At 53.2% G+C, this 14897-nt stretch overlaps 1 protein-coding gene across 1 annotated transcript in view; it reads left to right on the top strand.

The window, feature by feature from the left end:
* The window catches only part of NMT1 (N-myristoyltransferase 1), a 31070-nt gene extending 21165 nt beyond the window's left edge, over positions 1-9905 (top strand). The window contains 8 exon segments of the mRNA XM_055324333.1: positions 303-394; positions 1244-1360; positions 2156-2326; positions 3168-3276; positions 6563-6733; positions 7356-7523; positions 8546-8683; positions 9382-9905. Of these exon segments, the coding sequence (XP_055180308.1) occupies positions 303-394; positions 1244-1360; positions 2156-2326; positions 3168-3276; positions 6563-6733; positions 7356-7523; positions 8546-8683; positions 9382-9402 (987 nt within the window). The 3' untranslated portion in view covers positions 9403-9905.
* Positions 9906-14897: the final 4992 nt, after the last annotated feature.

Raw genomic sequence — 14897 nt, 5'->3', positions numbered from 1 at the left:
CTGCCATGCATGTGTTTTCCTCGTTCATCTATTCATTTGTTCTGTGTCTTAACAATGGAGCAGCCGGCTAGTTGGATGACATTCTTGCTCTGCCATCCTCGGTGGCTCGGTTTCCTGGTACAACTAGGGTACTTGTTCTGAAAGAGTCCCTGCCATGCCTGGATCGAAAAGGATTTATGAGATGAAACATGGTTTGCCTTGTCCTTCTGGAAAGTGTAGAGCCCCAGGGAGTCGAGGTTGGGCCCTCCCTCACCCCTAGCCATGGCAGGGTGGCTCTGAGGCAGCCCCTTATATCTCTGCAGCTGAAAGAACTCTATGGCCTCCTGAATGAGAACTACGTGGAGGATGATGACAATATGTTCCGGTTTGACTACTCCCCGGACTTTCTGCTATGGTGAGCCATGAGGGCTTCCTGGTGGTGGCTTTGGGTGGGGCACAAGGCAAGGCTGCCATGGTGGGCCCACCTCATCCCTGCTAAGAACCAGCCTTTGAATGGCAAATTAGGGTGTCCGTTTTGAGTTCTCACATCTGAAGGAATCTCGTTTCCGGTGGAGCTAAGAATCGAAATCTTATTTAAGGCAAGTGAAGGAGACCCTTTGTAGCATCAGTACCCAGAAGAAGGGATGCTGTGTTATATGGTGACTTGGTGTGAGAAAGAAAGAAAAGACCTACTGAGATTTTGAAAGAAAAAAAAAAGTCATTTTCTATCCAGTTCCTGAGCACACTTGGTTATATGGTTACTTGCTCGGCTGAGTCAAGCAGCCTCTCAGTGCCATGTTGAGTATCCAGGAATGTAGAGACACAGCACTGAACTGGAGAGGGACTGCCTGAAAGGAAGACTGGGCAGGCAGAAAGAGGGGGTGAGGATACCCGGAGGGCAGGTGGAAACCAGAGCTCCGGGGGCTCCATGATGACTTCACAACCAGGGGACCCATTGGATGATGAGCCAGTGAGGCCGGTCCTCTGACTTCAGTTATCAAAGTGAGTGAGCACAAAGAAATGAGATCAGGTACAAAGTCCTCAGTATGACAGCCTTGGATTGGGTGGATAAGTAGGCCAGGTGGGCTGAGCAGCAGACAAGGCCTCTGGCTTGATCCCACTGGTGTCCAGGAGGGCTTGGTCCTCAAGAGAATTTAGCTGCCCAGGGAAGTGAAACGGGGTGAGAACAGACTCAGCTGGAGAGTGCAGGCAGCCTGCCCAGCCCACTGGTCACCTGCAGCTGCGGCCTCTGTCTCTCCTCTAGGGCTCTCCGGCCACCTGGCTGGCTCCCCCAGTGGCACTGCGGGGTTCGAGTGGTCTCAAGTCGGAAACTGGTTGGGTTCATCAGTGCCATCCCAGCAAACATCCACATCTATGACACGTAAGCACCGGGAACTCCACCCCCACCCCCCACCCCCCACCTCCCCACCATCCTGCTTGGTCTGAGAGTGGGGGAAGAAAAGATACCCCATCTTCCACAAAAGAGGGTGAAGAGGAATTCAGGTGCTGGGAATAGAAGCTCATAACAGGAGCTGTCCCTTTTGCTCTGTGTTGTTGCTCGTTCTCTTGTTCATGATCTGGGCTGGATGAGGTCCACCATGAGGGCTGGGTGCTATCTGCACAGGGGCTCCGCGTTTGCACTTGAACCTGTCACATGGTGGTGCACTTGAGCAGCTTCAGAAATAGGCCTGAAGCCACTGTGACTCAACATCCAAACAGTCACAGGGCTTGTGAGCTCTGCTCTTTATTTTCCCTGGAAACACCAGAACCATCTGCCACAGTTCTCTGGGCTTTGTAGGCCTGGGATTCTTGTGGGAGTCAGAACCCTTAAAACTCCTGGATAGCCCTTGACTTACTCTGGGGTGCCTTGCCAGCTCAAGGTGGGACTCCTCTCCCTGCTATTGGGGCATATCCTGGTGGTACCTTTAAATAAAGGAATTGGCTTAAGTCCCACCTATCTCTGAAAGTGGGGTCTGGTTCAAAAGACTGGGTTCCTTGCCTGGTGCAGCAGAGCAGCGAGGAACAAGAGGAGCCTGAGTACTGGTTGCCGGGTGCAGGTGGCAGCAGAACGCATGCCTGAGCTGAAGCCCCCTCACCCATGGTTGCTCCAAGGTCCTGAAGGGGTTACCTTCCCCTTTAAAAGCCTGGTCACTGGGGTGTTTCCTTTTCTCTCCAGAGAGAAGAAGATGGTAGAGATCAACTTCCTGTGTGTCCACAAGAAGCTACGCTCCAAGAGGGTGGCTCCAGTCCTGATCCGGGAGATAACCCGGCGAGTTCACCTGGAGGGCATTTTCCAAGCTGTTTACACTGCCGGGGTGGTATTACCAAAGCCTGTTGGCACCTGCAGGTAAAGATCTCTTGAGAGGCACTCAGGGTCCTGGTGTGCCTGCTTTGGCTGAAGGAGCTTGTGTCACTGAGTTGCAGCTCTGGCCTTCGGTTGGTGCATGCCTGAGAGTGTCTTGCTTCTCTCTGTCTGATAAGATGGCTGGTAGGTTCCCACAGAAGCTGGGTAGGAGGTATGGAAATGAAGGGGGAGATCGTAGGAACAGACTGGAGAGCCAGTGCCCTATCCAGAGAGGTTAGCCATTCTCCAGTCCTGCTGAATCCTGCCTTCTGGAAGCAGAACGTAATTCTGCTGGGGTTTTATTGTAGTTTTTAAAGTCCAGCACAAAACTGGATTTTGATGGTAAAAGTTCAAGACTTTTAAGCAGTTGGCTCCATTTTGTTTTGAATATTATGTGGGCCAAAGAGCCCACATCTGCTCCCTGTGGGATCAGATCCCTGTCTGATCCCTTTGTGATTCAAGGACAGCCTCTGGACCTCAGAAAGCTGTGTGAAGCAGTTGAATAGTCTCTGCCTCAAAAATTTGAGAAGTGAAACCCCAGGCAAATGCAGTAGAGGAGAGGAGGATACACATTCCGAGAAGACTACAAGTCTTTTCGTGGACTTGGCTCTTGTAATTGGGAAAGAAAAATAGAAAGAAAATTCAGGAAGAGCTGTGGCAGTTCTGCATTTACTGGGGGGAAGTTGGAGAGCCCAGCACCGGCCCTGGCGCTCACGGGGGGGGGGGGGGGGGGGGGGCTGGTGTGTCTCTCGCGCCACCTGCCGGCCATCTAGAGAGCTCCATGCCTTCCCTCAGTGGAACTTGACAGAGTCCTCTGAGGACAGGACATCTGTGTCCTCCACAGGTATTGGCATCGGTCCCTGAACCCACGGAAGCTGATTGAAGTGAAGTTCTCCCACTTGAGCAGAAATATGACCATGCAGCGTACCATGAAGCTCTACCGACTGCCAGAGGCCAGTGGTGCTGGGGGCGATGGGCAGGGGTGGGAGAGGCTGAGGAGAGCCCGGCCCTCAGCAGGACCGTAGTGAGCTCTGGTGGGGCGGGGCGAGTAGGGGGGTGGTGTCAGAAAAGTGGCCCAACTCAGGGTTTCCGAATTCCTGGACTTTCTGTCTCTGTTGTTTCTGTTGTCTATAGCAAGAATTTTATTTTAGTCTGACTTTCTTGGTCTCCTGTGTCTGCACCTGGATGGACTTCTGTGTCCTCTGTTGATGAGCTCAGGGAACACCTATTCTCTGTGATTGTAGCCCAGGTGAAGCATAAATAGAAAGATAAACCTGGGGATGCCTGGGTGGCTCGGTGGTTGAGCATCTGCCTTTGGCTCAGGACGTGATCTCGGAGGTCTCGAATGGAGCCTGCTTCTCCTCCCTTTTTCTTTTTTTTTTTTTTGCTTCTCCTCCTCCCTTTGCCTGTGTCTCTGCCTGTCTCTGTCTCTCTCATGAATAAACAAAATCTCTAAAAAATAAATAAAAGAAAGATGAACCTGCTAGCTGAACTGCAACACCACCCAGAGCCCATGTAAATAAGCTACAGAGTATCAGCCTGGCCTCTGTCAGTCAGGGAAAGGAGGGGTGACCCCAGCCTGTGAGGAAGCCCAGATTTATAATCCCAGTGCCCTTGATCCAGATTTGGCCGGTAAAGGAGTAGGCAGCCTGGAATCAGCTGGTTTTCTGTTCTGGGTCTCAGTTTACCTAGTTTTCCCATGAAAGGAATGCTGTTTCTCATTCTCTGCTTGTGCCTGGTTTCAGGACCCTAATGACCTGAAAGTTGCTTTTCCTCCCACAGAGCTTCTCTGGTCCATGTCAGCATGCTTACTGGGTACCTACTGATCAAGGGGCTGCCTGCCTGCATTTGTCAGCCACCACACCGGCTTAATCACCCTGGGAGTGGGCTGATCAGCACTGGGCCTGGGTCAGTGGTGTCCTGTTTTGAGAAACTGTGACAGATACCACCCCGAAAAACAGATTGGGAACAGGGGCTGTGATGGGTGTCTCTTCCTGTTGTTTGTTTGTTTTTAGGGTTTTATTTATTTATTTATTCATTCATTCATTCATGAGAGACATAGAGAGGGAGCCTGATATGGGACTCAATTCGATCCCAGGACCCCAGGATCATGACCCTGAGCCAAAGGCAGACACTCAATCATTGAGCCACCCAGGTGCCCCTCCTCCTGTTGTAATGACAGATTTGTCCTGAGTTCTAGGCAGGCAGAGAGCATTCTTTTTTTTTTTTTTTTTTTTTTTTAAGATTTTATCTATTTATTCATGAGAGGCACAGAGAGAGAGAGAGTGTCAGAGTCGGTCAGAGACACAGGCAGAGGGAGAAGCAGGCTACAGGCAGGGAGCCCAATGCGGGACTCAATCCCCAGTCTCCAGGATCACACCCTGGGCTGAAGGCAGCGCTAAACCGCTGAGCCACCAGGGCTGCCCCGGCAGAGAGCATTCTTAAAGTGATGTCACAGCCAGAAGAATGTCTCTGGACCTCCCCACCATGGGTGCTAGCCCCTTCCAATGGCAGAATTTGAGGTGTCCTTGTGGGAGCTGCCATGTAGAAATGAGGTCAGCAAGTGTTCCCTGGAGACCTCAGGATTAGTGAGGAATTTACATGGCTGAGGTCCTAGAACAGCTTGCTTATTTATTTATTTATTTATTTATTTATTTCAATTATTTATTCATGAGAGACACAGAGAGAGAGAGGCAGAGACATAGGCAGAGGGAGAAGCAGGCTCCCTACTGGGAGCATGATATAGGATTCGATCCCAGGACCCTGGGATCATGCCCTGAGCCAAAGGCAGACGCTCAACTGCTGAGCCACCCAGCCATCCCGGAGCAGCTCTTTTTAAAAACTGTTACTACACAGGGAAGCAGTTGTATTACGCAGTGAGCGAGGTATATAAACTGTTAACTCCACCCTGCTTTCAGCTTTGGCTGACCCCACCTTTGTGTGTTGGGCCTTTGGGGATGTTCTAGCAGCCCCAGTATTCACTCCCGAGCATCACATGGGTTCATTCCGCTGAAGCCTTTCTTAAGAAAAAGCAGCTGTGGGGTGGGATCCCAGTTTAAGATGAAGCCCCAGGAGTTTGGTGTTTTTCTTCTGAATTTAACCGGCAGTAGGCCCTGCTGGAAGCAGGCTGGTGCAGCAGGGTCTGAACAGACAGATGGGCATCTGGTATAGACTCTGCTGGGCCCAGGGGTTCCAACATGCTTAGGCGAGAAGCTGTTCTGTGAAGTGCTCTCTGAGTCTCTGGGAGAGAGACCAGTGTGGGAGATCAGCTATGGCTCAATGGGACAAGGTGGCGAGGGTTTGGAGGAGCAGAGCCAAGCGGGGCTTCACTAGGTCAGTGAGTATCCCCCAAGCTGGGCCCACTCCAGCACGTCTGTGAGGGTTTTGCTCCATCGTGGCACCATTGACATTTGGGGCTGGGTAATTCTATTATGGGGCATTCATTATAAAATGAATTAGTAGTGGGACACCTGGTGGCTCAGTCAGTCTCATTCACTTAATGTCTGCTTTTGGCGCAGGTCAGGATCCCAGAGTCCTGGGATTGAGCCTCCTGTCAGGCTTCCTACTCAGTGGGGAGCCTGCTTTTCCCTCTCCTCCCTGCTGGTGCTTTTTCTCACTATCTCTGTGTCTTCCCCCCTCCCCCCCAAATAAATAAGTACGTTTTAAATGAAAATAAAAGATATTTATTATTTCCCTGGCTTCTACCCATTAGATGCCAGTAGCACCCCCTCCTCCTAGTTGTGACAGCTGAAAATGTCTCACAGTATTGTCAGATACTCAAAATTGCCCCCGTTGAGACCCACTGGGCTAGCAGGATGGAAAGGACAGTGAGAACTGCCAACTGGTCCAGTGGGTGGAAGGTCTTCTGCTCCATGTTAGGGAGTTTGAAGGAAGGGAGGGGCCTGATGGGTTGTGTTCTTTGGAAGGTAGCCTGGGCCTTGTGGATAAGAGATTGAAGCAATAGCCTCAGCCAGAGAGTGTGGCCTTCCCTGGGAGGGAGGGACCAGAAGACACTGACGAGGCAGGCCTCATGCCTGTGTGCCTGGGGGCAGTGGGTGGGAGTGGTTCTCTCACTCTCGGGGGTGACTGGGGGTTCTCTCTTGAGGGCCTCGGTGAATGCCTCCAGGGTTAGGTAGGAAGGGATACAGTGTGAAGTTTTTGGTACCTTCAGGACTTGAGAGGGAACCAAGATGCTCAGTGTCAGCACATCTGATGCTGTCTCGTCTCTCTTCCTTCCAGGCTCCCAAGACAGCTGGGCTGCGACCAATGGAAAAAAAGGACATTCCAGTAGTGCACCAGCTCCTCACCAGGTACCTGAAGCAGTTCCACCTCACGCCAGTCATGAGCCAGGAGGAGGTGGAGCACTGGTTCTATCCCCAGGAGAATATCATTGACACTTTTGTGGTGGAGGTGAGTGGGGAGGGCTGTTCTGGGCCCCCAAGAGGCATTCTCCTCAAGCAGCTAGGGTTCCCATGCTTGGTGACTAGAGACCCAAATGACAGATGGCAGTGTCGCCACCTAGACTTCCTTGGTCCTCTTTGCTTGGTCCTCCCTGAAGACTGGAGGTTGTAGCTTACACTTGCTAAAATGATAATCCTCTGGACTGGCGTGAGCCCTTCTTGCCTCTGCCCCTACCCCCAGCCTCCGTGGATGGCGAAGTAGAGAGCACTAGTCCCCTCTTCCTCTGGTAAGCCTTTGAGTGCTGCCTGTCATGCTTGCAGGAATGCTGGCCAGACATCAGGGACACAATCTGGGGGATTGTGGGCTGCAAGCAGCCCCTGACAATGTGTAGGGAGAGTGCTCAGCAACTTCGGCCCACAGTCTGTCCTGGATTTTCCTTCTGGCTCAGTCCCCAAGTGCCCTTGGCCAGTGTGTTCTCTTTTGCCTGCACATCCTATTTCAGTGTGCACCCTTTCATCTAGGGCAGGGCTGTCCTGGGGGTGGTATGAGAGCAGTAGGAAACATTCCGTTCCCTGGCTGTAGGTTCCCCATGCATGTGTGACATTGCCTCCTTCTATTGTTTTCCCTTTAGAATGCGAATGGTGAGGTGACAGATTTCCTGAGCTTTTATACGCTTCCCTCTACCATCATGAACCATCCAACCCACAAGAGTCTAAAGGCTGCTTATTCTTTCTACAACGTCCACACCCAGACCCCTCTTCTAGACCTCATGAGCGACGCCCTTGTCCTCGCCAAAATGGTGAGGAGCAGACTGGAGGGCCTGGAGATGCGTGGGGATGGGGCAGTGGGAGCAGTGGTGAGCACAGCTGCCCACGGGCTGGGGCTGCCAGCCCTCCTCGGCCTTGTGCTCTGCATAGGAAGGGGCCCAGCACTTCTCAGCCAGCAGCTCAGAACTAGGAGAGAGCAAGGAGCATCCACATGAAGTGAAGGCATTGAACTCCTGATTTATTTCAGTGAGTTTCGTTCTCACGGGAGGCGCTGCCAAGGAGCCTGAATAGCCAGGCCTGCTCCAGGAGTAAAAGGGTTCTCCTTACGACTTCCCCAGCGTGGGAATGGGGAGTTTGGTCTCTTGTCGTGGTGAGTCACTGGAGCGGCTGACTATAGCGCATGGGGGGGTGGGGCCCAGGCTTCTTTGACACCCAAAGAGGTCAGCGTCAGCCCTTCATCATGGGTCCTGCCTGAACTGAGATCAGTCCACCTGGGCTGGCCAGATGGGAGCCCATCCAGCCTGTGCTCTGTAAGACCTTCTGGTCGACTTGGTGAAATGTGGGAAATATCTTTGTCACAGCCTCAAAACAGCATATCAGCTGCCGGAAAGTCACAGGGTACACAGCGAAAGCCTAGTAGTTGGGGTGTCTGGGGTGTAAAGGGACAGAACAAATGTGAGCAGCTGATAGGAGCCAGCTTCTCAAAGGAAGTACTTCCAGGCTTGGTCTCCAGAGAAGACTGTGCAAATGACTGGTGTTCTGGGGAGTCATAACATGGAACAACAGGAGCAGTGATCTAGATGCTGCATACACAAGTATGCACTTGGTGGGACACCGAGGAGAGGCCTGGTGGGGTGGCGCTCCCAGTGTTGCAAGCACCGCCCCTAGATAGCCCGCGCTGGCTGGAGTTTGGAGTTTGGAAGCAGCCGGAGCTTCCGAAGGGATTGTCCTGGCCACCCATGCTGTATGGCCGTGCCATGGTAGGAATGGGCAGGAAAGCGAAGCAGCTTTTATCTCTGTTCATCTGTTCTTATTTCTCCCTGCTGCCCTGCAGAAAGGGTTTGATGTGTTCAATGCACTGGATCTCATGGAGAACAAAACCTTCCTGGAGAAGCTCAAGTTTGGCATAGGGGACGGCAACCTGCAGTATTACCTTTACAATTGGAAATGCCCCAGCATGGGAGCAGAGAAGGTATGTCGTCCAATGCTGAGCACAGCTGGGGTCAGGGAGTTCTTGTCTCCAGCAGAGATGGTGCCATAGGTCTGAGCCTCAGCATTATTTGGGCCCCCAGAAAGTCACCTCCCTCTGATGGCCAGACTGGCAGGGTCCACATTCCTCTTCAGCAGCTGGCGTGAGGGTGGCAGAGGAGATTGACCCTGGAGCCACACAAAGGCAGGAAGCTTGTCTCCAACTTCTTTCCCCACAAGATGAGCCACCTTGGGAGGGCATTGGAGACCACCTCAGGGAACTGCAAGTCCAGCTGCCTGTGCTTAGCTGGGAAGGTTCTAGTCTAAGGATCTGAGGGGTTTCCTCTGCTGGGCAGCTGCCCGCATTCCAGTGTAATCCTCAGCCCTTCCTTTGCCAGCTCCAGAGGGCAGCCTCAGCCAATGGTGTCATCAGCATTTACAAAATAGTGATAGAGGAGCTGGAGGGAAGCCTTGTGACTAGTGTTGCTCGGGTTGCTGGCAATTGCTTTCCTTGAAAGATCTGATAGATGAAGGACGCCCCTCATGGAGGTTGAGTAAGAGCTCCTGGGCTCAGCCTAGTGGCACTGTGCCAACTCAGTCCTTTGGGACTTCTCAAGTCAGGTGGACGGGGGGTGGGGAATAGTGGGACAGACTTGGGACAACTGTTGACTCAACTCTGCCTCTCCCCATCGGCTCTCCTAGGTTGGGCTGGTGTTACAATAATCAGTTGCCAGTGAGAGTCTGGATAAAGCCACTGAGAAGTCACACCAGGAAATGGAACCCCACCACTTGTTGGTCCAATTTTCACAAACGTGAGAATCCCTGGCAAAGGGAACAGAACTGAACCGGCTTTACCAAACCGCCGCTGAACTTGACAATTGTATTGCAATGGCGTAGGCTGCGTGATGTCACCTCCGGCCGTGTGATGTCACCTCCGGCCGTGTTTCTGGTCTCCCTGTTTTCCAATTAATCACATCCTTCTGCAGCCGTGATCAAGGGAATGTAACTGCTGAAAACTAGCTCGTGATTGGCATATTATGGAGTTAACGGGTGAATAATAAAAGTATATATATATATATATATTATATATATATAAATATTTTAAATATCTTTCCTGTTCCAAATGTACAAGGATGTTTGGTCTCTAATGAAAAACTGAATCCAGGTCATTCCTCAGAATTAGAATCCAAGGACAGTGCCAGAGAAATACATGTTGGTACAGTGAATTGTTTTGTTCTGAAAGCAGGCATTGACTTTTCTTGGGGGAGCAGGAGAAACAGAATGTGGGGAATCTTATCTAGTCCCCCTTCTGGATGGGCTGAAATGATTAGCTTTGAGAAGGCAAGGACAGGTGGAGGGACAATGCCGAGCTGGGGGTGGGCTGAAAGGTCACAGAACTGCAGGTGGAGTCCTGGGTGGAGCTGAACCTACTGGGGCTGTCCTGCAGGAGCCAGGCCTTTTTTGCATCCTGACGTTGGGCAGTGGGGACCATCTGTGGAAGCAGATTTCATTTATGGGGTCCCTTCTTCCATCCTTGCCCTGCTCTGTGGGAAGTCGTCCTGCCAACTGATTTTAAAGGGCTCTTTAGCTAGCTGTTGCCAACCTTATAGGGATGAGTCGCATGGGACATTGTTTTTCACTGCCTGGGGTGACTGGCAGTTTGAAGGGGACCTCTGACCTCCTTGTAGCATCTGGGACCTTGTGGAGACCATACCAGTGCAATCCCTGCTTAGCTCATCATAGAGCAAAGAGCCAGCACCCTGATAGCCCTAGGGTGGCTGGCCAAGGTTGGCATGGGGACAATACCCAGACCCCTTTAGCCACCAGCCCCTGGCCTGTGCCTTCACAATCCTTTAGCCATCACTTGTGCTCCTTTCCAAGATGCATAACTTGCAAGTAGTAGCAAGGAGCGGTGTCCAGACGCCGATCTGGATTTGACAGCAGAAATGATCTCGTGTCGCCATTGTCTGAATCTGATTTTCGCTGGTGATGTCTTGTGGATCTTTGTGGTGGTGGTGGTGACGGTGACGGTTATTGATGCTGCCAGTTTCTCCAAAAGCGATGGAGCCTCAGGTCACGTGGCTGTCCACGTAGGCATTCCTCAGCTGTGCTCAGCCAAGTCCCTTGGGGAGCATTGAGCTGTGGAATTGTCAGAAACCCACATCCAGGCTTGTGTATAACTTTGCATTGGGAGAAGGTAGACAGGAGAGCAGGGCATGTGCGTGAGCGAGACCTGGCTGCTTTCACCTCTCGGCCACTTCTGGTGGGGAGGAAGTTTTAGCCGACTCTCATAAACTGAAGCCATGCTCTGCAGGCTAACAGAGCTGAGTTTCAGGCTTTGGGTTTGCCAGAAGGCTAATTGTGCAGAGTCCCCAGAGCTGGAGGAAATCGTGTGCTGGGGCTGGGGGCTGTGCCACCTGCGCCACCCGCTCTGGAGATGGCTTGCTGGGCCCAGCCTGCGCTCCACTGTACTGCATTCTCATCAGCGGCCTCTAGGGGCCTCCCTTCTCCCCGTTGTTCCCGTGCTGCAAACTGCATGGCTGACCTGTGACTCCTTGACTCCAAGATACCCAGACCAAAGAAGCTGCTGTTCTTAGCAAGATGTGCACTGCATTCCACAGACAGGAGGAGTCGGAGAGGCAGGGGCTTGCCTTTACAGCCTCACAGACAGCAGCCAGCCAACACCCCGAGTCCCAGAGCAGCTTACCCTGTGCATGCATCTGAGGATATCAGAAAACAAAGTGCCCGACTCTTTCCTACCTGGGGCAGGACCTGGAACTTGGAAAGGCTTCCTGTGCTAGGCTTGGTCAGCTCTGGGCCAGGTCCCAGGGCAAGCTGCTGCTGAGGTTAGGCGTGCATAGCAGCCTCTGGAGTGAGCTTTGCCTCAGCTGACCCAGGCCACAGGATGGAAACCAGAAGTCCACGGCTGCTCTGGAAGAAACCGGTCTCCTGGAAAGGCCCCCCGTATCTCCCTCCAAGACCGCGTGGCCTGCTTCTTGGACTCTGCTGTTGTGTCATGGTAGGGACCCTGCCCAGCCCTAGCCCTGAGCACCGCCTCCCCGGGCTGCAGGAGTCAGCTTGGTCCCTGCTCTTCATCTTTTTGTCCAAACAGTTCCCGAGTTCTTCACTCCACCCCTTCCAGGACTTCAGGTCAGAAAGCTCAGAGAGAACCATTGCTTGGGGTCCAAGGCCTCCTCATAAGGAGCCCTGCAGGATGGTGGAGCCCCAGCCAGCGTGAATCAAACAAGGGAAGGACCCTGGGGCCTCCAAGCTCTTCACCTGGGACCTGCCTTAGGCAGCCATTGTTTGAGGGCCTCCTGGGCGTGGCCCTCACTCTCTGCCACCAGTACTCCCTGTTCGCACCACTGGGCTTTTTGGACTCCCATGTTTCCAGATGTTTACCTCTGCCTTTGGATTGACTACATTTGACACCTGGGCAGTCTTATGGCCTCTGATCTCTGTTTAGGGAGAGAGCTGGGTAGAAAGGAGGCCTTGGCTCTGGGTGGAGGCGTATATAGGGCTCGTCCCCCTGCCCCCACCATGCCTGCTTTCAAAGACACATCCAGTTTGAAGGCTGGCCCACACCAAGCCACCTCAACACCCAGTTTATGGGAAATTCAGGCCTTGCCTGCAACTCTCACCTAACTGCCATTGACCCCCTGACTCGCTGGCTCACTGAAGCCCAGGCATGGGGGTCCCTGCGATCTGAATTCTTTGCCTAAAGATGACCAGCATTTAACCAACTGAAGGGATGGCCCAAAGGCCTGTAGCTTCACGAAGCTGCAATCTGGGAATGGATGAGGACCTGGTTGTCAGGCCAGGGGAGCATATGCATGAGCATATCCCTGGCCAGTGCCCACCCCCCCAGGGGGCGGCCTTCTTGTGGCCTGACCCACCTGCTCCGGAACCAGAGGAGACGCAAATCATCTTTGGTTTTGCCCTACAGCAAAGTGAAGGCAGGCCCGCCAACAGGCTGTCTGTCTCCTAGGAGGTTGTGTGGGACATTATCATTCAGTTAAATTCAGAGATACTGACTGCAGGCAAGGTGTGCCGAACCTGGGAACAGGAGGGGGAAGCTTCACTTTTTGTCTGAGCTTTTCTCTGGGCTGTGGGAGGGGCATCCATTTCCAGGGTGGGGGAGGAAGTACCAAATGCATTGTAGTTCCACTGGTTACATCTCACTTGTTTCTAATAAAGGAAGCAGCTGAACCAAACCTCTCTGCCCTTGCATTCCTGGGGTCCGCAGGTGGCAGTGGAACAGATGGGAGCCGCTGGCCTAGGCTGGAGCGCCCTCTCGGGTGGCAGTGGAGCCCCACAAGGAAAGCCACTCCTGACTGTTCCACAGAGGCAGCTACTTTACTTTGGTAAGGTTCTCCGTTCAGGGCAGAATTGGCTCTTGTCCCCTGACTTCTCCCATCTGCCAGCTAGGAGTCAGTACTGACCCAGGTTTGCTCCACGTAAGAGGAGCAGTTGGGCCCTGGGCCAACATCAGAGCACCTTGGCAGAGGAGCCAGTCCCCAGCTTCCGCTGCTGGGAGCAAAGCACCCCCTCAGCCCGGAGCAGCAGTGGCTCCTGTGGGGGTTTGGGGGGTGCCCAGGCACTGCCCTATCCTGCTTGTCCAGGTGCCACATCTCCAGCGGCCAGCGGCCAGGTGATTCTGCGGAGCCACCGGGGGTGCTTTTTAACACTGCTGGTCACCAGGTCCCGCTACACACCTACTGAACCAGTTTTCCAAGGAAGGGCCCCAGTTAACCAAATTTAGACTCCCAAATTTACCCCACCCCCATTCTTTCCCTCTGGCTGGTGCCTCTGAGCCCCTTGGCAGGGGACCTGGGCTGCACCTGAGAGGACACAAGACCTACCCCAGGGTCATCTGTGAGGCGCCTCCCAGAGCACTCGAGACCCCTCCTAAACCCATCCCTGTGTCTCCCACACACACCCACAGCAGGTCACTCTAGCCCCTGAGGGCTCAGGCCTTTGTTCTCCCCTTAGACATGGGCTGAGAACAGCCCTGTGGGTGGCCATCCAGGGACCTCCGGAGTAACAACTGACTTCTTTGCTTCCACTTCCCATAATCCATTCCCATCAATTTTCCTACACTGAAGACTTGCCCTTTCAAGGCTGACTTCCCTGCTTTGGAGCTCTCACTCTAGCATGAAACACTTCCTTGGGCTTTACCAAACCAAAGAAGAGAAGCAGGAGCGGGGGCTGAGCCCAGAGTCTAGTGCTCACCTGACGTGGGACCCTCAGTGCAGGCCCTGACCAGAGCTGGCCCTCGGAAAACAGGGCAACTCCCTAACTGCTCCATGTACATCGTAAATGGACTCAGCTTTGCTGTGCTCCCTCCTCGGGCCTGCGGTTTGGCTGCCAGGTGTCCGGGCTGCCTGGTCCATTCCTTTGTGGTTCCTGCGTGGAGAGGCTTCTGAGCCCATTCAGAGTGTAAGCATCCCCTTTCAGACACTTGAATTCATCAGAACCAAAGTCCACTCTCAGCATGAACAGAGAGCAGGGGGAGGATCTCACTTCTTGCATCGGGTGTTAGGTTGCAGGAAGGTGAGATTGCCCAGCCCCGGGGTTCCTTGGGACGGGTTCCTTGGGACACATTCAAGCCCCAGCCCAGCGCCATCCCCAAGCCAAGAGTCTTCAAACTCTGTCCTGGTTCAGTGTTGGTGCTTTTGCCTGATGGAACCCAAAATGTCAGGGCGCCACATTGAAGCCTAAAAAGTCCCCTTTCAAACGAACAAGGGGTAGTGGAAAGGGAGGTGGGGGGGTTGGGGTGACTGGGTGATGGGCACTGAGGGGGGCACTTGACAGGATGAGCACTGGCTGATAAGCTATATGTTGGCAAATTGAACTCCAATTATAAATAGATAAGATAGATTAAATAGATTAGATAGGTAAATAGTCCCCTTTCTGGCAGGTTTTCTCTGGATCCTGCCATCTGGTGTCTCGGCACATTCTCCCAGCCACTCCAGGCAGCCCCGAGTAGCGGGATGGTTTCCAGGCCATCATCTAAAAGGCTGGTTGCTTGGTGGGAGGAGAGCCCCAAGTCTCTGGGATTCATTTACTGAACGGACAGGGGCCTCAAATGCAGCTGAACCCAGAAAGCATGGGCCTGTCAGCTCCCTCAGTCTGTCCCATCCCCTTAGGGCCATAACAGTTCTTCCCTGGCAAAAGCCCCCCCCCCCCCACCGGCCAGCTCCCCATTCAAGGCCCTT

Source organism: Nyctereutes procyonoides, unplaced genomic scaffold, assembly GCF_905146905.1.
Source record: "Nyctereutes procyonoides isolate TBG_1078 unplaced genomic scaffold, NYPRO_anot_genome, whole genome shotgun sequence".
Taxonomy (NCBI): domain Eukaryota; kingdom Metazoa; phylum Chordata; class Mammalia; order Carnivora; family Canidae; genus Nyctereutes; species Nyctereutes procyonoides.
Note: the sequence above shows the minus strand (reverse complement) of the source record. Positions and strands in the feature narration are given on the sequence as shown.